This window comes from Epinephelus moara, chromosome 19 (genome assembly GCF_006386435.1).
Source record: "Epinephelus moara isolate mb chromosome 19, YSFRI_EMoa_1.0, whole genome shotgun sequence".
NCBI lineage: Eukaryota > Metazoa > Chordata > Actinopteri > Perciformes > Serranidae > Epinephelus > Epinephelus moara.
In genome coordinates this window covers 34,498,522-34,523,881 of record NC_065524.1, presented here as the reverse complement: position 1 = coordinate 34,523,881, position 25,360 = coordinate 34,498,522, and the positions used below count along the sequence as shown (strand labels likewise).

Here is a 25,360-nt window from a genome sequence, read left to right as displayed (position 1 = left end):
TTAGATGCTTGCTGTAGCGCCACCATCAGGACTATTGGCTTGAGTTTACAGCTGAGGATATCTGGCATGAGACTGGACCTTTGTGCAAAGTTTGGTGAGTTTTCACCCATGGGAAGTATGATTTCCTCGGAAGAAGAAAGAAGAAAGAAGAAAGAAGAAAGAAGAAGAATACCTAGGATTACAATAGTGTCCTGGCAGCTTAGCTGCCCAGACCCTAATGATATTGTAGAGAAGACCTTTCCCACTGTGAGCCTGCTGGAGTACTACCTGAGCAGGGAGTGGCACTTATACTTTTTTTAAAAGATTTTTTTGGGGCATTTCAGCTTGATTTGATCGAGAGGAGAGAAACAGGAAAGGTGAGGGGAGAGACAGATGATGACTTGAAATGAAGGGCCTGAATCGAACCCAGATCCAGCCCACCAGGGTAAGAACTTAGCCTTAATGGTGCTATACCTGGGTGACCTACTGTCGTATCACCAAAATCTTGGATCTATGCATAAGCAGTGCAACCCAGTATCAGGACTGCAACATGCCCCCCACCCCAACCCATGTCTCTGAAACACATCTTTTAATTTTTTCTTTTAAACACATAGTTTGCTTTCTTTCCTTTTTCTTTTTTGGGGGGGCCCAGTTTCTCTTTCTTGGGAAAAGACATGACAGTGGACGTTGGTGCTCCAGCAGTATAAGCAGTCACTTACTCGACTCTAGCAAACAATTTTGCCCCTCTAAGGGATGAGAAGGGCCCCAGAGAGCTCCCACGTTTTTTCTACAAAGTTCCATCTTTCAACCGATTCATCCAGCCAATTTTGACTTAATTATTGCATTAATTACTCCCAGTAAGTCCCACTTTTCCCCCGCGACAACAGCGCTCCTGGCTGTAGTGGACTCCTTGCTTTGGATCATGTCCTCGAAGGTGCTTTGCATTATATCCAACCATCTCCTCACAAATATCCCCTTCCTCTTCAGGGGATGAAGTGCATGCATGATCAGAAGAAATGTCTTACCATTTTCTGTCACTTACGTTTCGGTCACAGTGGCAACAAGCTAAACAAGGTAGCCAAGACATCCTTCACCCAGCCACCTGTGGCCCAGTTCCCACGTGTTACAGTTTCTCTTGATTGCTAAGACACACTTAATGAAACTGGGATCCTCTTGATCTTCATCATCAAGTTCTTAGCATAGCAGAGGTCTTCTCCTGTAAATGTGTTGACACTTTTATTAGTTTGAGACATTTTCCACACCCTTTTTCAAAACAGTGAAAACAGGTCTCATAGAAAGACCCCAAACTCTACTGGATTAACCGTGTTAAACAAAAGGAAAACATATATCAAGAGCTGATGGAAATTACTTGCATAATTTTGAGTATCCAATGCACCTGTCAGAGATGTCTTTGCACAATTCTTCAATCAGCCGTCAGTCCTTATCCATGTATATAAGATACCACCTCTGTGTTGCTTTTTGCAGGCATGGATTAAAGAGGCCATGGGCACGCACAAATGAATGAAGGAAACTCTTAGAAAATGTTTTCCTTTTTTTGTATCTCAACAGGGCATCTAAAAAAACACAACAGTGTAGGTGCAGAGTGCAGCAGTGTTTGTTATTTCTAGTAAAATCATCTTCAGGGTACAGAATACAACTCAGGCTGTGATATGCTTGCTTGCCTTTTTGGCACCTATTTTAACTCTGTAAAGTGAAATAAAGCACAAATTAGGGTTAAACCGGTTCATATTGATTACTGTATTTTGTATTTTGTTGTCCAATGTGTAATGATTGATTGAAGCAATATATTCATTCGACCACATGTTGTGTTGATTGATGGAAATACAGCTTTAGTTGTATGTTGTTAATGTTTTGTGACTTGTCATTTTGGCAAGCAACTTTCAGTTTATGCCTGTGTGTGAAAGTGTGTTTTAAAAGTATAACTGCTGAATGGACAAATGTGTTCAAGCAAATGGAAAAAAACTGTAATATGTATGTCCATTATTCCACAATCTACATATTATATGTAATACTTTGACTGGTAAATTGTGGTGAAAATAGCATGAGTATGTGTATAAACACAAAAGTTTGGAGCGCATTTCTCTCTCTCACACACACACACACACACACACACACACACACACACACACACACACACACACACACACACACACACACAACTTCATTTTTACTGTTTACATTATGTCAGAGGAGCTGTTTGACTGACTGATAATTTGACAAATCGCGTCTCAGCTTCGAATCAGGATTCATCCAATCACAGAAGAGAGTGAGGTGACTGCCCCGCCCCCAAACTGCATGTTGAAAAAGAACGTCATCTGCCTCATACATTTAGCTTTAGCCAAAATTAGCTAGTGGTTCAAATCATAGACACATCTCACCCGAAACGAGTGTTTATCTTTCCAACCGACAGCTTCCGTGACGATAATTTATTCGGTGCTCCCCGGGTTTACCGAGCCGCCAAACATGTATCTAAAAGCCTTATTCCGATGCAGGGACATGCTGAAAGCAGAACTGATCGTGTGAAATGCTGGCTAGCTTAATCAAAGCTAGCTGACGAGCAGGGGCCGTGAAACGAAAGTGGCTAACACTAACGAGAGATAAGCCTATCACAAGAAGCCTGGGTACTTTACCTGCCACTGAAGCCACAGGACGGAGGACTGATAGAGACAGAGCCTTTCCTACAAAGTAAGTGAAGTCTGCTACTCGGAATAAGCAACGTTTCTAGTGAACACCTCACACAAACATCGGCTAGTCACCTGCTAACGTGTAGACAAACACTTTGACAACTTCGCTAGCTGGCTTGCTAGCAGCACAAGTGGCCTCAGTTTCAGTTAGGGACAACTGACGTTCTGCTAACGTGATTATGGAACATAGGAGTACAGTTATATGTATGTTATTGGCGACCATCTTAATTGTGATATTATCAGCACTGATGTTGCGCCAGTTATTAATATGCTGGGTTCCTGTTTTGTTAAGTGAGTTGTTGTTACCTTGTATTTTGCTGGACAAATGTCAAATGCACCATTAGCATCAGTCTGCCAGTGTATTATTAATGACATTAGGTGGTTTAAACAGGGAATGATGTTCCAACTTTTGTTAAATGCGCATTATTTTGGTAAGTAATGTAAAAGTTGTCATGTTATGATGATATATTTGCATTTCTCCTATTAAATACATCCTTGTTTTCATTTTATCATAATAATCTAAGGATAAAGAGATAGTTTGCCAACAGTGGTGTGTGTCAGAATTGTTTGTTATACCACAAATATTCAAGAGGACAAATGTTTTATGCCAAACTATACCCATATGGTGCAGTTATAGAATTAATATTCTGTTATTTACAGTCAGCATACATAGCAGAGTCTAATGTCACTAAAAACTAAAGTTCCTTCATGTGCAAAGAAACCCCAGTGCAGGAATTAACTTGTTTTATTGCCTTGTTGTGGGTAGTTTTATTGGGTGGTTGGTGTGTGTGTGGCTGTGTGTTTGGATCTGTGTTTGTGTGACAGTGTGTTCCAGAAATGGCAGCATCATCAGTGGCATGTTTGTGTTGGCACCTTGATGTGAAACCCTGCACTAGCCGTGCTGTTTTAGCCTATGACGACTGCAGGTCTGTGGGTCTGCCCAAAGGCATTTATCTATACACTGTTGGTGGTGTCTGTTGATTGAATTGCCTTGTGCGCACACACACACACACACACACACACACACACACACACACACACACACACAGATGTACGCTCAGATACAGTGTTAACTGGCAAGCCTGAAATAACCCAAAGATAAATTTGTCAAGTGCAAAGAGGGGGAGATGGATGAGCTGTGTGCATGTGTCGGCACAGAAAAGAGTTGCAGATGAATTTTATGATAACACTGTTTTCTATTTTAGAGTTAGCCAGCTTAAATGATTATTTATATTTATTATTATAATGTTAAAACTGATGTCCAGAGCATGAATATGGGGTATGCATAATTATCCATGACACTAAGGTGAGTTAACACTTTATGTAATTTACTATCAATATGATCACCATTCACTTACCTAAGGGTTTTGTAATTTAAGATATGCACATCTTGGCTGTGACTCTATCACTGATGTCATCTCGATAGTAGAGTCTCCACTGCTTTAAACCTGTGACACACAGTAACTGTGGCAAGACTCAAGCACTGAACCTTCTGGATACATTTCATTGTCTGTGGCAAGATGCGACCACATGACACGTGTTGTTGCAGTATGAATTAGGATTGCTTTTAAACCATTTAGTACATGGTAAATGTTGAAGCCTTGCAATAACATATCACTGATCCCTCCGCCTCCCTCATCATCTCCCTGTTTCTCAACTTTTGAGGCATGGGAGTCAAATTCAAGGCAGTCCATGTGTCTGTACAGAGAGAGCAGGCACAAACACACATGCTCCTCTTCTCCATTCTCTGTACAGCATAACATCACACATATACTTTCCTTCTCCCTGGCTATAGTCTGATAGACTCCCGTCTGGTCAAGTAACGGCCCCAGCATCTCCGACGCCACTGCGCTGAAGATGACTGAAGCTGTCTGTTCAAAGAGCACTTGTTCCGGAAAATTGACTGCTTCTGAGGCGACTTCGATGATGAGTCATCAAAGAGGGGGATCTTAGCTATCTTGTTTGTTCCACCTCTCCAATTTGTAAAAAGAGAGCCCTTATTGAATGGTAACAGTGATTCCATTTTAGTTACAGTGTTGATCATAAGACAGGGCAGTCTCAGATAACTTGAGTGTTCTAGTCTTTCAAATGTGGATGCAGCTTCAAATGTGGATGCAGCTTCAAATGTGGATGCAGCTAATGGATACTTAATCAGCAGAAAGATCACCCCCTGTCTAAATGGCAATATAAGCACGTTAATAGAAATGGATCATTTTAAAATGTATCCTGTGGTCTAAGTATTGGCATTCTTAACCAGAGATGTAAACTGCAGAAGGAACTGAGTCAAAACATGGACTTAAATTATGATATGTACACTGCAGCTGTTATATGCATTTATGTGGCATAGCTGCATTAATATAATTTGGTTTTAGCCCTGAGGAAAGTCAATGAAGCCTGGAAGCTCTCCTCATTTTCAACAGTTTTGTTTCTGTCTGCACCATTGTACATGATGGTAGTTAGCTTTTGTGTGTCTGTCCATAATTTTTTCTGCTACTTATTACGTTGCATTGTGGGATAATTTTAGTCCACGACATGGTGTATAAAAACTCTCACTAGGCATCCAGGCAACACTACATTACACAGTCAATGATTCTAGACACAGCGCTGGATCACTGGTCCATTTAAAGTTACATTTAATGCCATTTTAATGCCAATTAATTAAATGTAATCAGCTGTATCGCTGCTGAACCCCAAAATGAACCAGCCAGTCTGACTACTGTACAAACTATACTTTTAGGATTAAGCAGGAGGGCCTTTATCTGGCACCAGTATCCTCTATTCTGGTATTTTTCTTTTGGGAAACACATGTAAATCATGCATGTGTTGATTATTGAGAATTTCAATCATCTGCTCCTCTATCTATAGTCCTCCAGCACCTGCTTTCTACTACAGCACCATGTTACTTTTCCCATCAGCATGTTCACAAGATGACTCATTGTGCTCTGATCATATTGTGTTAATTTATTGCTCATTTGGTACATGGCCACAACACAGTCCATTGTTCATTTCTGTCACCTGTCAGTTTCCTATCAAATACAGCACATCTGTTGGGTGATGCTGCCATCTGAAATGTAGATGTAGGCTGTTATATACTTTACACTGCACGTCATGAAAAAGGGAGAGAGCTATTGTGTTAGTGGTAGTTCACTGCTGTGTGCAGTCTGTGGTCTGTGTTTGACAGGCTAATCTGGCCCTGCGTGGATCCCATCAGCAGCTGACTGTTAAATTGAGTTAGCTTGTTAAAGCTGCCCTGCTTGTCTGAAGTCTGAGAGCTGCGGGCCGGTCTGTTTGCCAGCTTTCAACTTTGACTCTCAAACAGCATCAGCCGCTCACTTCATCTTGCCATGTGAGAGAAGCGTCTGTGTGGTGTGAGCAAATAAGAGCGAGGTCAGTTTCTCCACCTTTGTCGAGACCTAGCCCTGAAATGTGTGCGCTTTATATAAATGGCCACATGAATGGACGCAAACACACACAGTGGCATGGCTGTGCAGATCTCTTGTCGCATGCTGCAACCACCAACATCTACTGCTTCTGTTGCTATGGCAACGACTCAGCTGCCACTCCAAGCTGTGTAACCATGGAGACATCAGACTGGGTGACATCACTCCCCGGAGTTCTCGGTGCTTACATCAGAGCTCACAAGTTCTGTATGCTGGTTTATAATTTTTTTATGCGAGACCGACAGCATACGGCACGTATTGTCTCTGTGCGTCCACGATGACTTATTATCAGCCTCGACATAAAAGGGCCCTCGCCTTGGTACAGTGTGTGGGCTGCCTCACAGGTGAAAGAGCAAATGATTTGGTTTGGTGATTGTGTCCATGGCTTTGATATCCGCTCAGTAATAAGTTGAATGCGTGTGTGAATGCATTTGTCGTCAAGGTAATAATTCAAGTGGTTTGGACTAGTGATGCTTCCCAGGCCTTTGATATGTGATCAGTGGCCAAGTGTGTGTGTGTGAGTGAGTGTGTGTGTGCGTGCTGATATGCAAACCAAAACACACCTGTTGTATTTCCATTAAATGAATCAAGAGACTGGAAGTTACACAAACCACTTGGGTGCTGATCATACACCTTTTTTTGTGAAAGTAAACACATAGTTCAAGTTCTTTATTTATCATGTGCACAACAGATACAGAGAAGCAATGAAAACCTCGAGTGTCAGGCTGTTACCAACAATGCTAAATAAATATGTCTAAAAAATGAAAAAGAAGATGACACAAGTGAAAACAAAATGAGGATCTAAACATGAAATGGTACAAGTTAAAGTTAAGTGACTAGACGAAGACTTTGTGCTACAGTTACAGAGCGTAGACGATAAGGTTTGGGTCAGTTTCGTCATTGATATCTTTTCTTAACTTTTCTTGTTTGGGTAATTATATTAAGTATTTATATTTGACATTCTCTGCTGAATCAGTCTGAAGCAACCATCAAGTTTGTGTCAGGTCTGAGTTTTGTCTGAATTACTTTTTATTTAAAACCATTATCAAGTGTCAAGTCATTTGTTGCTTGAATCTTAATACGTTGTCTACACCAGCTGCGTTGCGAAAGCAGCACCTCAGCAAAATCAGGAAGGGCTTCAAACCTCTGTCACCGTCACACAGGAGCCGTTAAGCCGCAGCACTGCTGTGTACTCTGAATTAATTTTACAGTGCACACAGCCCAATACAGAATCAGGAAATTGCACGCAAAAATCAGTCATGCAGCATGAAAATATAAGTGAAGTGCAGCTGTAATGCGGGCGGTGTAGATAGTGGTAGTAGTTAAGATTTAAGTTTATCTGTTCAGTCTGATAAATGCAAGATGGATGACTAAATAAATAGAGCTTAAACGCTCATGTTTCAGGTCATGACATTGTTTCCTCTTCACCTATCGTCATTTTTGCTGGTAAAATATAAACCATGTATTTACCTTCAACCTTACGTCATGGGCCAAAGGAAATAAGAGATAATTTGAACTGGATAGTACTGTTTTTAAAAAAAAAATGTAACCTTGAGCCTTAACCACTTGTACATTAAGAGACCGGAACATTGAGTATGCCTGCAACTTATTTCTAATTAGCACTTATTGATATTTTCAGGAATTAAAGCACAAGTTAAGAGTACAATTTCCGAGGCTAAGAGGCCATTAAGTCGTGTGACAATCAATAAGGCTGTATAAGTTCATGTTCTCACATTACATATCCAATTAGCATTGCTGGATACAGAATTATTTTCTCCTATCAAGCAGCCTGATGTTCATTTAGCTAATGCAGGTGCAGTCACAGACAGATAACACACCCTCTCGACCACTCTGTGGAGTTTGTTAATGCTCTTAGTAGCCAGCTCTGGCTGGCCAAAGAAGCTTTTAAGCTTGCTCCTCAGTCTCTTATAGCATAAACCAAAGTGGCTGTGCTATTTCTGGATATGATGAGCAATGATCACTGTTTGGTCGAAGTGTTCCTGAAGAAATATTAAGTAAACAGTAAAAGAAATACACACATGCTTAAAATCTGTTTTTGTTGGCTGAGAAGGCCGAACCACTACAACTGTGAGTGGAGGACGCCTAATTTATGTTCACAAGCTGATTCAACAACTTGAAAATGAAACCCGGGCAGTATATGTTATGAAATGCAGTATCTGACTCATAAAGCAGGTGCACTTCTGCACATCTTTCCATTCAGATGAATTCAATTCACTTTACTGACCACACAGCTACGTAGGCAGAATGTGTTTCCAGTACAGTGCATGATTGAGTAGAATTTGAGTGAATATACAGTAACTGATTTTTCAAAATTAATTTTAAAGCTTTGGTTCAGTTTTAGAGAGACTTGCCAGCTGAGTCTGAGCCTTTTAATCCACACTCAAACATCAAGAAACACAACTGATCATAGTTCAAATGTCTGCAGATATGGAGTTATGTCTGAGTCAAGAGATGAACATATATTAGAAGACAGCTATTTCTGTGCGTCTGTGTACTGCTTGTGTTAATATGCTAGTTCTGTGCTAATTTTATATTTAACTTTGATGATTCATATGACATTTCCTCAACATTCAAATCCAGTGTCTGGTTTTCTCTTTTCTGTCCTGTGTCTGGTTTTTCTTCTCTCCCTCAGGTAGCAGTGGGTCTCTCTCAAGGGCAGAGCCATGGGTGCGTTCCTGGACAAGCCCAGGACAGAGAAGCACAACTCACATGCAGAGGGCAACGGCCTGCGCTATGGGCTCAGCTCCATGCAGGGCTGGCGGGTGGAGATGGAGGACGCTCACACAGCTGTGTTGGGACTCCCTGCTCCCGGTATGACTGACTGGTCCTTTTTTGCCGTGTACGATGGTCACGCTGGCTCAAGGGTTGCCAACTACTGCTCTAAGCATCTTCTGGAACACATTATCAGTGCTAGCTTAGGGGGCGGAGGGACTCAAGGCCCCCAGGCTGGTTCAGACAGCTCCAGCAGTGAGCCCCCACCACTGGGTCCCCCCTCAGTGGAGAGTGTGAAAGCTGGGATCCGGACAGGCTTCCTGAGGATTGATGAGCACATGCGCAGCTTCTCTGACCTTCGAAACGGCATGGACCGTAGTGGCTCCACAGCAGTGGGAATCCTCCTGTCACCTGATCATTTCTTCTTTATCAACTGTGGTGATTCTCGAGCTGTTCTATACCGCAATTCACAAGTGTGCTTCTCCACACTTGACCACAAGCCTTGCAACCCACGTGAGAGAGAGCGCATCCAGAATGCCGGAGGCTCAGTAATGATTCAGAGGGTTAATGGGTCACTGGCTGTATCGAGGGCCTTGGGGGACTACGATTACAAGTGCGTGGATGGGAAGGGCCCCACAGAGCAGCTGGTTAGCCCCGAACCAGAAGTGTTTGAGATGGTTCGGGCCCCAGAGCAGGATCAGTTTGTGATCCTGGCATGCGATGGCATCTGGGATGTCATGTCCAATGAGGAGCTGTGCGAGTTTGTGAAATCTAGGCTTGAGGTGACTGATGATCTGGAGAGAGTCTGCAACGAAGTGGTGGACACCTGCCTGCACAAGGTGTGTACAGATTGGTTTTTGAGCATGACATTTGTGTTTTTGTTGTGATTGCTGATTGCTTTTAGAGATTAAAATGTCTGGAATCTGGCACAGTGATTCCTCTAAGAAACCAGTTTGCCACAAGTGACTTATAAAATCATTGTGTTAATAAGACAGCCACTTCAATTCCTGGCGTCAGATATATTTATGATGAAGACATATTAAATGTACGTAGTTCTAGACAGTTTTCCGATAAGGCAATGAACATATTAATCCAGAAATAAGGCCTTAAATGTCTTGAATCAATCCTTCAGATGTCTTAAAAAATAAATGAAAAGTAGGATTTTATCAGTTTTTTTTTTTTTTTGTCAGTTTTGGTTATGAAAAATTTGTCTAAAATTTTATCTCGAATGGCATTAACAAAGTCTTACATTTAACTTGCCCTAAGCTACAGGAACCCTGAAAAGTGGTGTGTTATTTAGCTAAACAGGAACTAGCTTTAGGTGCATGGCTGAATGGTTTTGCAGAGAAGCCTGGAGGAAAAAGTGGGGGCGTCGATAGAAGAACATCCTTAGTGGATAGAGCAGGCGCCCCATGTACAAAGGCTTCGTCCCTGGCTCGACCCCAGCCTGCGGCCCCCTGCTGCATGTCCTCCTCCTCTCACGCCTAGCTGTCCTATCAATTAAAGGCAAAAATGCCCAAAAAAGAATCTAAAAAAAGGAGGAAAAAGTGAAATTAGTACAAGCTTTTAATTTTGAGGTATGAACCCTTCACCTTCTGTAGGCTTGAAGGACAGATGTACAAATCCTGCAGGTCCTTATTAATCCTGAACAGCGGCTATGATCAGTTTGAATTTAGTTTATTACAATGAATTCTCATAGTGTTGAAATGGAAACATAGCATACAGAGGTGAAATCCCTGCCCTTCCAAGTGCCCCATGGGAGCTTTTTTTTTTTTTTTTTTTTAGAATAATTATATACGATAGTCAGTGGCAAGAGACAGATTTATATATATTTTTATCCTGTTTGATTTGTGCCATGAATTACATATATGATGTCAGTTTTAAAGGGAACTTTAGAAGTCAAGAAAGTCTCATTTTTTCGTAGGATAGTCTTCGTATCTCTCAATCAGGAGAGACTCGTTTTGATAGAAGAGAATATTTATGTACATGTACATGTGCACATAAGTATGAAAAATGTGAAAAGTCATTGGCGATTAGACCCCATCGTGATGTTATCTATTCCAGGAGGGTGGTAAAGATGTAGTATAATAGGAAACCCCCCCTTAGAGAGTCTAGACGCTGGTGGTGATGATGAGATGATGAGGGAGCTGACGATCTGGATGTGAAGAAGAGTGGACCCTAGGGAGGGAGGAGGGCACGACGATTCCACCTAAAATGACAGCTGACAGGAGCAGAGAGGAGAGCAGATTTAAAGTTTGGCAGCAGCAACAAGAATGGCTGAAGAATATCGTCGCAAATTTGATTAGCTAACCAGCAGTGGGACCACCCATAGTCAGCTGATTGGAGGAAGTGGTGGGAGTGGGATAAGGAGAGAATTGTGAATTGATATAGCATAAAGAAAGTCTTCCTGATTGAACGTATGCACAAATATAATGTTACCTTACCAGGTGTGTTTTAGCTGGGAAGCAAAAGAACAAGCAAGACCTGTTGCTGGTGTGAGTACATCACGCTACGAAACAAACATGCAGGCATCGTAGCTTCAGTGAGAAAGCTATGACATCACCTGTGCGACTTGTGTAGTCTTTCCATGTACGCATTTAAGTCTTATACTTCAACAGTTTTCCGACAAACTGGGACTTTATCGACTTGCAGAATTATCTTTTAAATTAACAAACATCATGTGTTATTCATTGCACAGTACAAGTCCCACAGTGGTCCACCGTAAGGGGAGGGATTCCCTTCTCTATTGTACATAAAATAGCATATTTATGTTACGATATTGAAATTTTATACTCTGTATCAACACTGACTGTCCCATTACTTGTGCCTTGGAAGTCATCTTAATCATTTATTTCAGCACGACACAATAAGTCCTCCTCTTACCTGCTCTCTCTCCACTCCTTTCTCCTCCCGTCCATCTCAGGGGAGTCGGGATAACATGAGTGTTGTGTTAGTGTGTTTGCCCAACGCTCCCAAAGTGTCGGAGGAAGCTGTGAGGAAAGACGCTGAGCTCAACAAATATCTGGAGTCTCGAGTGGAAGGTGAGAATGGATGGATGGAGAAAAAGAGCCCATGTTTACTGCATGTGCAAAAATAATGTGATTGTTAAATGTTTAAAATGTTAGTTGCTTATAATCTTCAGTTTCTCTGGGGTGTTTCAATTTAACAGTATGGGTGGTTAATATTTGTGTGAAATTTTGACTGTATGTTTTTACAACAGCTGTGGGTTTACATTCTTGTTAATAATCTTAATACATTTCAAGAATTTTAAGGAGAAACAGTTTTTTTGGAGACACAGGATCTCTCTCCAACTGCAACATCTTATCTGTATGTATGTTTTCTCCACTGACTGACCCCGGCGCACTCTGTTGTCCAACCTCCGGCCAAGTTATCCCCGGCTCACAGCAGAGGAATGACACCGTCATGACCTCTTCCATTTCAGCAAGCATTTCCCCCCCTTTATTCCTTGTTCGCTCCTCTCCTCCCTCACTCAAACATTCCCTGTCTTGTTTGGATGGATTTAATTTCCTCCCATTTTTCCTCTGATGAACACAGCGCAGCTTTTCTTCTGGCCACTGTTAGTTTGTGTAAAACCAGGGCTGGTCAGCTGTTTCAGATTTTGGCCAAAGAAACATATTCTCTGGGAGGTAAAAGTAGCCTTTACACTTTACCAGTCTTGTCCTGATCAACAGAGCAGAAAAACCTGGGTCTAGACTTTGGAAACAATGTTGTAATATCAATTTTTTATGCAGGTGGTAGTCATGTTTGCTGAATGGTTTGATGGGCACTCCAACGTGGGGTTCAAATCATTTTACATTTCAGGGTAAAGTACAGTTCTGTTGGAGTGTTTGTCTCCAGGTGCTGTCTAATACTGGAAGATAGACAGAAAGAGAGAATAGAAAGAGGGAGAGGAATGCTTTGGCTGAACATTGACCTGGCCTCACGCCACTCTCAACTCAGTTGCAGGCCTCTTTCTGTCACCATCTCTCTCACACACATGCTCATTTCCACAAATTCACTTGTGTGTTTTCCATCTTCACGTCTTTTCTCTCTCATTTGTCACATTTTTGGTCTTCCTCCTCTGTTCTGTTCCTCTCTGCCTCCCTTATCTTCCCCCAGCTGTTCTTGGCTATCACCAGCTGTGGTAATACTGACTTGTGTAACAACATCTCTGGTGTTGTTTTAGAGATGCTGTCCCGGCCAGGGGAGGAGGGGTTTCCGGACCTGGTAGCAGTGATGAGGAACCTATCCACTGACATCAACATGCCCTGTCTGCCACCAGGGGGAGGCCTTGCCAGCAAGTAAGAACCGATGCCCTTAAAGCGACACTCAGTGTTCGTTTACGTTCGTTTTCGTCTATGATGTCCAGTCATAACATCTGGAATAAAAATATTAAAGGGATAGTGCACCCAAAAATGAAAATTCAGCCATTATCTACTCACCCATATGCCGAGGGAGGCTCAGGTGAATTTTTAGAGTCCTCACAACACTTGCAGAGATCCAAGGGGAGAGGGGGTAGCAACACAACTCCACCTAATGGAGGCTGACGGCGCCCCAGATTAAAACGTCCAAAAACACATAATTGAAACCACAAAATATCTCCATACTGCTCGTCCGTAGTGATCCAAGTGTCCTGAGGCTCTGACATAAAAAGTTGTCTGGAAAAACGTCATTTGAACTCTTTTTTTTAGCCTGTGAGCGCGGTGCACAGAGAGGCAGTCAGAGCTACAGGCTACAATGAGGCTAAAAATGAGTTCAAATGACGTTTTTCCAAACAACTTTTTATGTCTGGGCTTCAGGACACTTGGATCGCTATGGACGAGCAGTATGGAGATATTTTGTGGTTTCAATTATGTGTTTTTTGGACGTTTGAATCTGGGGCACCCAGCCCGCATTAGGTGGAGTTGTGTTGCTACCTCCTCTCCCCTGGGATCTCCGCAAGGGATGTGAGGACTCTAAAACTTCACCTGAGCCTCCCTCGGCATATGGGTGAGTAGATAATGGCTGAATTGTCATTTTTGGGTGCACTATCCCTTTAAACTGCAAGGAGAGTAAGAAACAAAATGCAGGTTATCTAGTGTGTGTACTGAGTATTTGTATGTCATTAACTACCCACCTAAGTTTGCAGCCATTACAATACATACAAGATGTTTTACTTTTTTGACAGCTACACCTTCCCTTACCTTGTTTTCCACATACGCTCTTCATTGTTGCTTTGATGGATGGTTTTAATTGTATAGCTCAAAAGACCTTATCACATTCTTGTGTCTGTGTTCTCCTGCAGACGCAGTGTTATTGAAGCAGTATACAACCGTCTGAACCCATACAGGGAGGAAGATGGGGTGAGTATCAGTAGATGTGACACTTACACACCTTAAGCTTAAGTTTTTGAGGCCACATGAGTCTCAGTGGTCTCTGAAAACCTCTCACTCTAATGTTGATTCATCTTGTGTGGTGGACCAGACTGGAGATTTGTGTGTATTGTATTTATTTTCACACTCAAACTGAAGTATTATAATTGACTTCAGAGGCTTTGAGCCCAGCACACCCTTTCATTGTGATAAACATTTTTTTTCCTGTGCATGATGCACACCTTCCTGTCAGCCCTCATAATGGGTTATGCATGCATGACAGCACAGCTTTGTTGGAAGTCTTTCTAGTGGAACTGAGAACTTTTTCTCCCTCAACAAAGTCGAGTGAAAGCATTCTCCTCTAAGTTATTTGCTCTAAGTGGGGCACTCCCTGTGCATCACAGATTTCTTTGATCAGCTCATTTGTTTGCTCTCACATCTCTGTATTTTCTCTGCTCTAACACAAAACATCCCCAGTGGACTCTTAAGCCAACACTTTCCGAATCAGTCTCTATTTATTAGACACTGCAGTAATATACAGAACAATCCCAAACAGCAGTATTTGCCACTGGCACTAGAACAGTGTTCCCCTTTTTGAGGATGCCTCAATGTTGTACATTCTTAGCTCACTTTTCCTTCTGTGAAAAACAGAAGACGAAACTAAATATATAAGTATAAATGACAGTAAGTCATGACAAATACGAGCAGAGTGAAGAGATTCAGCGTAACTCCAGGAACAATGGATTGCTGAAAGGAATCTGTTTCAAGTTTCAAACACTGTGTAGGTTTTCAACGCAAACAAAGAGTCAAAGTGTCCAAACATACTTTTCAAACCAGCAGCATTCATCTTCCCTGCTGTCCGTCCCTGTGCTCAAAATGTTCCAGGGACACAAATGTGTAGTTTCTGTTTGTCCGTAGCTCCTTTTACACAGATGAAGCAAAATGGGTGTAAAGAAGATCCATTATTACAGCAGCTTTGCTTTTTTACACTGAACCAAACAACACTGGCATAATGCTGCCCCACTGTGTGATTTTTAGATAGCATGCCAGCATAGTGGAAGTAAAAGAGGCATGACATGTAATAGGCTTGGGCAGTATCATGGTATTACAGTACACCAGGGTATTTAGAAATCTCTAGGGTATCATTTTAACCATCTAAAATACAGATGCTCATGCGAGTTTAAAAATTAATGTGCCACCAGAGGTCAGTCCCTACGAGTACAAAGGGCAACTGAGCTGACAGACATGGTGACTGCAGGTGGTGGGGATAACATTACAGGACTGTAAACAGCCGTGATGGCAGTGAGAGACCATGTGGGAAAAACAGCGAATAATATCATGTAACTAGGTGAATTAAGGGTTACTTCAACCAAACCAGAGTTGGTGATTGTTGGAACAGAGGATTAACTAATTGGGCAGCTAACAAGACTAAGACGGTTATGGTTTTATTTTGTTTTAGTCAAGTTTGAATAAAGTGTGTTTTACGATGAGTTAACAAGGCAGTTAAACTTAAGTTAGTCTTAGTTTGGTAAAGGAGAGAAACTTGAGTTCAGAAGGCTTATGGTTGTACATATCTGTTTGATTAATAAGGATAGTGGTGCGCACTAATTCAGTCATATACTGTCTACCCTGGTGAAATTTCAGGAAGGTATCAAGGTATGTAAAAATAGATTGCGCCCAAGCCCAAAGTGGAACACAACAGTGTCGGCTTCTAGCGTGTGTGTGTGCCTGTAGTTCCACAATGCTGGCTGTACCTTTTTACAAAGACGTCAATTTGGTTTTGTTACCACCTCAACTCTGTCTCCCCACTTCATGTTCCTACCGTTTATACAAAAAACAATAAAATATTCCTTTAAAATTGAAAATAAAAAGCAACGGCATGTTTCTAACAGTCTCAAATAAAGGCCTAGTTCTCTATGTATTTGTGATGAATAAAGGCTGTGGCCACTGTTTGGGATTTTATGGCACTAAGGAGTCTGTGCGGAACAAATGTCAAACACTAGCAAGTGGTGTCTACGGATGTAATCGTGCCCACAGATGAGGCAATATACACTTGTGTCACAGAAACATGCCCTCTCTGATGTAATGGCCAGGTGTCTATGAAACCTGTGTTTGTTGTGTTCGTTTGTTTGGTGCAGTGGATGGTTGGCTTCATATGTCAGCATCTGTATGTGTTTTTAAAAGATGGATCAGATGTGTCTGTAAAGGTATGGCACACTAAGATGCTGCTGTCCACTTGTCTGCTAGGTGTTACGTCTGGTGTGTTCTTGTCTGTTTATGTGTCTGCTGGTGATTGACAAGTCCTGAGGTGAAGCCAGAGTTGTGGAAGGGATCTGTGTGTGTGTGTGTGTGTGTGTGTGTGTGTGAGATGTCTCCTGTTTGGTAGCTCGTGTTGGTGGTGAGGTGATGTTCAACTTGTACTGTCTTGGTTTGTCTGTGAGGACGGAGAGTTACTGTGATTGTTTGCTCTATGCAAACACGCACACACTCACAAACACATGAAAAGGAACTTATCTATTCTGCTTAAAACCACAGTGTGTTAACTTCTTATGTGATTGTAGCTAAATTATTGTGATGCAAAGTTTGTGTGATGGAAAATGTGACTGTCCTGTTGGGAATCGCTGCTGTCTATGATGCCAGTCTGATTTTCAAACTCTGCACATAGTGGCTTCGAATAGAGTTCAGTTGTAATTGTCGTAGTAGCAACAATGTTTAAGGAATGCTGTAATATTAAGGTTTGTCGAACACTTATAGGTTTTTCTTTATATAATTTAATTTCTAACAGAGTTCTATCAAAGGTGCTATCAGTAAAATATGGCTTTTAATATCATCTTGTGGCGGCTTTGGGAAGCTACAACATCTGGAAACAAGTGTGCTCCTCTAAAACCTTCTGTTTATTAGATATCACATATGGCCCTTAAGAGATTTTTTAATACTATTTAATATCCATCATTGCTAATTTTACAAGGATCCATGTCTGCACTGAGTGCAAACTGACTCACATAAGATGTTCCTACACTGCTACAACTAGCAGTAAAAACTGAGTATAGGATGACTCACATTTAAGGTTTAAACAACAACATTAATTTCTTCCTGACGTTCCTGTATAAACTGACAACTGGCTACAGTGGAAAAAAATAATTTGCTGACAGAAAACACATTCTCATCGATCTATAAATCATACAAGGTGCAACTCCAGTGAAATGCAGTACCATCAGCTCCTTCAACCTGCACATTGTAATTTTGTCCTTTTTGCCTCGTCTTATATCGTAGGCTGCTGCTTTATAACTTTGTGTTTTCAGACAGGCTGCAGCGTGTGTGTTTATGGCGTTCCAGATGGTTCTAGTAATCCACGGTTTCTGGTTGTGGAATAATTTAACTGTAGTTTTGGGTAAAGTTGCTTCTGTTGTTCTACAAATTAAATCCACCACAGACTCAGTGAGCTTATTGATGCCATCTGTGATGCTGATGGTGGTGTCTTGGAACGTGCTCCAGACTCGCTGTGTAGTGCAGACTGTAGGGCGGCCTCTGAGGCGCATGCGTCATAGTTAACTTCAAGTTATATTTTTTCCGCTTATCCTTTTTATTGATTTGTCCACAGAGATACATTCTCACATAGAAACAGATCCCATCTAGTCCATCGTAACATTTCTAAAAAATTTTTGTTCAGCCACACCTGCTGTATTTCCTCCTTAGAGGCCTCACTGCTTTTTGATGTTGTTTCTGGAGAATACCTCAAGGATTTTCAGCAGAAAATGCTTGACTACATACATGAAATAAACTGCGAGACCATAACAAAAGCCTTTGGGAGTAAGTCGTTCGTCAAAGTTTTAAAATGGCCACATGGTCGCTCCTCGGTGTATTGCACTGATCCAGAGTGTTTATTGCCCTTGTGGCGCAGAGCGAGCAGGAAGGAAACTGCATTTCAATAGTCCTACTGTCACACTGGTCCATATTCACCGTAAAACACACACCTGCTTTTTTTCTCACCAAATCTTCTGTTCTGCCAGATCGCTGTGTACAAATAGTCTCACCTGGTTGAACAGGACAGTACAGCTGCTGATATCTTGTTAACTGTTGAGGGCACAGAGGTCGTTCGGTTTATCATTCAGCACCTGAACAAAGGTATGCAGAGAAGATCCATGTGGCCGAGATTACATCAGTTCCTCCACACTTGGCACAGTGCCTTCAGTTAAGAGATGGATGCAGAGGTGGTCTTTTTGTCCATGTGGTCGGGATCGTCGCTGGTGCTCATCTTCTTCACCTTTTCCTCAATGTTTACTCTTATTTATACATTTGAAAACCTTGTGCGACTAAGTAGGCAAGTTGTCAGGAGGAGAGTGTTGAGCTGATTTCCCCATCCTGATGAGTGATTCGTAGCCAGATACCACCGTCATCCAACGGCGATCACGAATAGCTCAGGCTATTTTTGTAAAACAGATGTACGAGCATAAATCTGCACAGTTGTAGCACAAGTTTCACGGAGCTGACAGAGAGGAGACTAGAAAGGTGATAAATTGTGTGCAGAAAACGAGAAAGTGATTACTGATGGCACCTTAAACTTGAAAAAACCCAAAGCTTGTTATCAAAATGACCTTAGGGAAGAAAAACAAATGAAACAAAAATCAGTGTGATCCTAAAAAATATTTAATCAATACTGAAAAATTAAAAGTGGCATGGTTCCACTCTTCAAATATATATTAACCAAATAGTGTGTGGTAATGTACACACGTACACTCACACACATTGATAAGGGATGTATAGATTTGTCTAACTGTGTGTTCACCCTCTGATTAACGCAGCCCTCCTGTTTCATTTGGTAAGTGATCACATATATAACTGTTACACCCCGTCCCCCCTTTCTTCCAACCCCTCATCTACACACACACACACACACTCACATTCTTACAGGCATGTAAGTGGTGACCTGCTCCGCATATTCCCCCTGTCACTCCTTCATCAGTCTCTACTCCCCGCTCTGATCTACTCTCTGGCATGTGGAGCTCCGTGTAGAATTTAAGGTGTGTGTTTGGACGTCCGTGTGCAGACATCACTGTCCAGGTCCAATGAGGATGAATGGTCGTTGTTTCTGGTCCTGTCCCCCCCCCCCCCCACCCTCTCTTACGTCACACGCACACGCCCTACACGCATGCATCGCTGTCTCACTCAGTCTTTCCACAACTGCACGCAAGTCTATAACAGTCTTCGTTTCTGTGTCACTCCCTTGCAATAAGACGAAAGGCCTTGGAAATGTTGTGTTGGCATATTGCTGCAGAAAGAACCTACACACTGAGATTGAAAATGTGCCCTGGCTTACGCTGCTATTGTAACTGCCATTCAACTTTGTTTTGTTATTTTTTTTGTTGTTGTGTTGATTGTAGGTAAACCTGGCCTTGAAGTCCAGGTTGGGGAAGAAATTCATTGAATGTGACTGTAATGGTTGTGTTTGTACATTTGATAACAGTGTGCCCTCCTTTTTCACCCTGCTCTCCCTCCTTCCTTCCCCCCATCTCTCCTTTTCCTGCTATATTCCACTCTCCTCCTCCCCGTCTCTCCTCCCTGTCTCTCTTCCCCTTCTCTTTGTGGCTTTCCTCTTGCAGAGCGGAGCTGAGTTGGAGTACCACTGGTAGCTGTCCAGCACAACTGCCTGATTCCCAAAAAAACAGGACCACTTTTCCACACAAGATCACATCCATAGTCACCTCTTCATTTCCTCTGGGATTTTTATTTTTATTCCCCACACTGAGAGATCAATCGAAGCAGAAATCCTGGTTTTAAAAACAAACGCACGCGACATGGAGGACGACACAACAGATTTAGTTTTTTGTAGAACAAAACGGGGACAAATAAGAACAACTGCATTGATAAGTGAAAGCAGAACTACATATACAGCGTATACATCAGAGGAGAGGCACACAAGCACAGTTTCTCTCGCCCCCTCGTTTCCCTCGCTTTCTTTGTGGTGGATTGACGGAGAGACACAGGAGTAGCCCTGCTCTGAACACACTGAGGCTCTGCGGTGCCTTTCTCAGAACTGAGAGAGAAGGGAGACCCTCACAACTCAACATTACAAAACCAGCAGCTCGTGGATGTTTGTACCGAATAGACTGAAGTGGTTTGTCGGCTGCATTTTTTTTGGCGTTATTTGTTTTAAAGCGTGAACTTTTCTTGCACCTGAATGGCAGCCATTCAACCACGAAAGCCTGCAACCCCCGCACACCTCAAGCCACGCTGTTCAGTCCAGTCTTGCTTGGGGTTCTGGGCATTACTGGTACTCAAACTGGGGCACAACACTTCACCTACTCGTGGATGTGGCTCGCAGAACTCCAGGATTTAAAACTCCCCATGTCCTCACTTCCCAAAGACTTCTGGATCAACGTCATCACCTGAGGCTACACACCTAACACTCACAACAGTCTGCTCGGCAACTTATTTCAATCAGCCTCCTCCAAACTGCGTCCAAACTACGACAGGACACGTGCTGGTTGCCTGGCTGCGGAACGGAATTACATGGACATGGTTTGAACTCAAGTGTGATGACTCTTCTTGCACGTCCCTGCTCACCTTCTCCCCTCCTGTCTCTTTAAAGGATGATATCAAACAGTCGATTTCCCACTCTGCCCCTCTGTCTCTCTCGTTTCTCTGTCTCTCCATCGGACACACGAGACTCGGCTGTCATGTGCATTGGCAGACATTGCCAGAATCATAAGCTTTTGAGCCTGCTGTTGTTAAAGAGATAGAAAGATAGAAATTATATATTAAATTCATATATATATATATATAGAGAGAGAGAGAGAGAGAGAGAGGGGGAGAGAGAGAGAGAGAGAGAGTGAGATATATATATTTTGATTTGTTTGTTTCATCTTAATTCCCAGCCGTGGTATTCGTTGTGGCCTAATGTGCGTGTGGTCTGGATGTGTGCATACATTTTGTGTGTTGGCAAATTTCAACTCAAAGTTGCACACACGGTGTTCCCACACAGCAGCCTTCCAAAGACAGGGTTTTGGAAAAAAGGAATTCCAGCCTCACCTTTTTCTTGTTCTTCCCCCTTTCTCCTCAACACACAATCCTGCTTGTGCTACGACTTGCCTTTTCTATCTCTCTAATATCCTGTGTACAAAACAACAATGCCTTTTTTGTTTCGATTGAAAAAAATTCCATCTTTATCTTTTTATTTCTTTTTTTTTTTTTAAATGTGTTTTGGTGTATATGGCTTTTCAGAGTACTGTGGCTGTGGTCCTACTACAGATGGGTAAGGAAACGAAAAGAGGAGCATGAAATACACCTTGTACAGCGGGCGGGGAAGGAAGTAGGTTTTTGGTGTTTCACTGTAGGGACAGACGAGAATAGGCCCGACACCCAGAGATGTGTCCACACTGTCACTGAAATTGCTGTCCTCAGTTTCTCCGCAGCTACCTTCACAGACTTTGCCTGAGAGGCTCAGGACGGCTGCTGGGAAAGCCCTGGTTTCATCGACCAGGAGTCCATTTCATTTCTGTCGACCCAAGCACTAACAAGTGATCGAAACTTCTGAAACAAAGCCTCTTCCTTTCAGGCTTTTTGAAACAAATGTGCGCATAGACAAAGCGGATACACATACTTTGCATGTGTATTCTTTTCTGTAGATGAAAATAGGCGATAAGTGTAAGCAAAACTGTAATATACACTTTTTTTTCCCCCCTCAATCATTCAATGGCAAACTCATTGTGCTTTCTGAAGTGGTAGTGTTGAAAGAGAATAGGCCTAACAGAGTTTGCTGGCTGATTAATGTTCTTGTGGTACACTTTGCTCTTGGTGCCATACGACAAATAGGTACTTGAATGTGTAGATTTTTTTTGTTTTGTTTTGTTTTTTGCAGTTGCGTTGTTTTAATGGGATGATTGGTTTTTCTTTGTTTGTGGTGGAGGGAGTGGGCGGGGCGGGATCTCTATAGTTGTGCATGTTTTGTGATTGAGGGAGGAGTGTATTTGTGTGTGAGATGTACTGGGCGGATGGGGGTAATGTGGGCATGTTCAGTGTGGTGGAACACAATGTTAGAGAGGAAAGGTGATGATAAAGAACAACATGAAGAAATATATGTTCTTTTAATAACTTTTAAACTCATTTAAGGACTCAGTTGGTCAACCTCTTTGTTTCTTAACTGAAAAGCAGTCCACATATTTCACCACATCTGATTTGATACTGTGGCTGATGTTGAGTCCTTTTCATTGCAGACACCTGATATTTTATAACTGCAGTTCCTGACTTTTTAACATTGGGTTATGTTTCACCACACTGAACACGGTTCTCAGTTTAAGTTTATCTTTAAGCTAAATCAGACACTGGGCTAGGAGAGGAACTAAAGGGATAGTTCTGATCTTTTGGCGAGGAATTGTGTGGGGTACTTATCCATGGTCAGTGTATTACATACAGTTTGGAGAAGCAGGCTTGGAGTACCAACGCAGAAGTACTGCTGTGGATGGGAGGGCCGCAGCAAAATGTATTTTAGCCACCTAAAGAAATCAATATCAGTTCAAGTGTACACTATATTAACAGTATTTTTTACTGCTTTACACTTCTGTCAGGCACCCCTTTCCAATAGGGAAGCTGTCAACAGCTTCAGTCACCCATCTATGCACTCGTCAAAGCCAGACTCCATTGAGAAAAACAGTCATTTTAGCTCACTGAACACGGGAGCTGCTGGTCTACCGCTGCCTCGATCTGTTAGTTTCTGTTAATGTGTGACTTTGGTTAATCCGAGCTAACCCTTTTAAATATCAAAGTCACACAGTTACATGAAAAGACTAAATGTTCGAGGCAGAGGTAGACCAGCAGCTCCTGTGTTCAGCAACGTTAAATCACTGTTTTTCTTAATGTCTGGCTTTGAAGGGAGCAATAAAACGACCTCAGTTTACCGTCTCAAATCGCTGGCTGACAGCAAGGTAAAGCACTGAAAATACTCTGAATATAGCATACACTTAAACTGTTTTTATATGTGACTTTTTTAGGTGTCTGAAATATGTTTTGTTGCTCACTCTGTCCACAGCAGCACATTGCTAGGCTCCTGTGTCAGTACTCCAGCTTCTCCAAACTGGAGGCATGCCAGTGGACATCTACTGTATATAACACATGACTTGTACCTCATACAACCCCACTTCAAAAGATCTGAACTATCCCTTTGAGGGAGGGATGGAAGGAGAAACATTTATTTTTCTGAATGTAATTTTTCATTATCACACTGATTCCACTGCATGGACTGAATACAAGCAGCACTGCAGCATCACAGTCTCTCCTCATCAGTCATTTAATGACAAAACAAGCTCCCTTTGTTTTGGAAAACAAATTTACTTGATCATTATTCTGGTTGTTGAATATAATCTTAAGACTCTGCTCAGCTTTCTGAAGGAGACTTTGGTAATTGGGTGAATAATTTGACCCTTAGTTGCTTTGATTTCACGATATGTTAAGTAAAGAGGATTTTACAAAGCATATTGTCTCCTGAACCTGTCAGTTATTCTCAGTGGGGTCGATGTGACCAGGAGGACCCCAGCAGGGAAGCGAGACTTTTGGAAGCGGCTACGAAACAGCAAAAAGACGGACATGACATTCCTCATGTGGGCTTTTTAGGACGGAAATGAACCCTCGTGCTCTTTGCCACCTCCTTCTGTCGTCTCTGGTCACTCCTTCGATACAGATGTATGATGGCAGTGATCAAGTCCACACTTGTTTTTATTTATTCCAGTGCTTTTCAGCTCTTCTGAAAAATAATGCTGTATTTTGAAGACATAATAAGGTAATGTGTGATCCACTCACCTTCACCTTTGACCTTTGAGAGGACTAAAGGATGGGAGGTTCATGAGACACCCGGGGTTTTCACCATCCCTTCTTCCTGTACTAATTTCCCAGTATGCTATTGTGATGTTACAGACCATACAGTGAACATAAACGTCAATAAAAGATGGATTTAAGTTTAAAACGCTTTAAACTGCAAGGCTTCTTTTATTTCAGCGCCAACTTCAAGTGTCAGCTTTGTGTCTTTTTGTAAGCTTTCACCGTTCAGTAGCCGACAACACAGCAGAAAGTTTGTACATTTGTTTTGGTGTTATCCTGTGTGCACTGTACATCACTCTGTGCCAGTGCACACGAGACGGCTTTGTGAAGAAGGAAAAGTCACCGTGTAGTGTAGAAAACAAAGTAGAAGTATTTTGGCACGGCCTGGTGTCCTCTAAAGTTTTAACATAACTTGGATTATGGGACAAATGATTGCAACTAATTATTATTTTGCAGTATTTAAATAGATCATACTTGACTGGCGGTCCTCTTTCTCCCAGTGAAGTTGAGTCAGAGATATTATTTATTAATTTAGGCCAAGTCTGACCAGTGCTGTGCAAAATATCATGCATGCTACATGACAATAATCTGTATTGCTGTGTTCAAATGTTTCTTCAAAGTACACCAATTGCAGTTAATAGGTTACCAACAAAACCAGGAGGCACCTGCATTATTATTGCGGCAGTTATTTTATTTATGTAGAGACATATAAATCTCTATTATCTGTTGTTTTAATTGCAGATAGCACAACGTAGGTGTAAAATTTTGGTCCTTGAAATATCTTTTCCACATCCTGGATCCAAATATTGTTGCAGATGGAAGACATACAGCAAATGTCCCAGCTACTGGTGGAGAACAATGTACACAGGAAGGCAATCCAGGCACTCCAAAACTATATCAGTGAGGAAGGAAATATTAAAAAGCCTTTACTGTAGTGGTTAAATCATAAAAAGAGCCTACATTTTTCGAACACTGTAGGTCATCATCATTGCTTTGAGTATAGGAAATACTTTATGTTAAATATTTATCATTAAAGGTTCAGATTGTAGGATTTGGGAAGGCGTGTATTGGTTATTCAAGCAAGATCACAGCAATCATACTGTTCGTAGACATGCACCAAGTAGGACCTACGCAGGAGGAACTGATGTGTTTTCGTAAAGCAATCCAATGATTACCTAACAGATGGCAGACAGGACAACAGAAAGGCCAAAGGAGTGTTAAGCGAGGGCTGCTGCTTTCAGGAGCGCTGGATGTAAGATGTGAGAAGCAGCTGGCCCTCAGCTACATTTAACATTCTTAAATCTGGCCCCCATTCATTTGGACACCCCTGATTTAGGGGGAT

At 42.0% G+C, this 25,360-nt stretch overlaps 1 protein-coding gene across 1 annotated transcript; it reads left to right on the top strand.

Annotated features, from left to right (window-relative positions):
• The first annotated feature begins 2,321 nt into the window (after nucleotides 1-2,321).
• On the top strand, nucleotides 2,322-24,163 carry ppm1ba (protein phosphatase, Mg2+/Mn2+ dependent, 1Ba). The gene is made up of 6 exons (XM_050070854.1): nucleotides 2,322-2,685; nucleotides 8,778-9,696; nucleotides 11,781-11,898; nucleotides 13,044-13,158; nucleotides 14,142-14,199; nucleotides 19,809-24,163. Exons 2-6 carry the CDS (start codon nucleotides 8,809-8,811, stop codon nucleotides 19,836-19,838), a joined length of 1,209 nt encoding a protein of 402 aa, XP_049926811.1. The 5' UTR covers nucleotides 2,322-2,685; nucleotides 8,778-8,808; the 3' UTR covers nucleotides 19,839-24,163.
• The last annotated feature ends 1,197 nt before the right edge of the window (nucleotides 24,164-25,360 follow it).

Bases quoted from the DNA above. Each gene is read 5' to 3' on its own strand.
- ppm1ba (XM_050070854.1), top strand. From the start codon at position 8,809: ATGGGTGCGTTCCTGGACAAGCCCAGGACAGAGAAGCACAACTCACAT. The intron at 11,899-13,043 runs GTGAGAATGGAT...GTGTTGTTTTAG, and splicing joins TCTGGAGTCTCGAGTGGAAG to AGATGCTGTCCCGGCCAGGG. The intron at 14,200-19,808 runs GTGAGTATCAGT...TTCCTCTTGCAG, and splicing joins CATACAGGGAGGAAGATGGG to AGCGGAGCTGAGTTGGAGTA.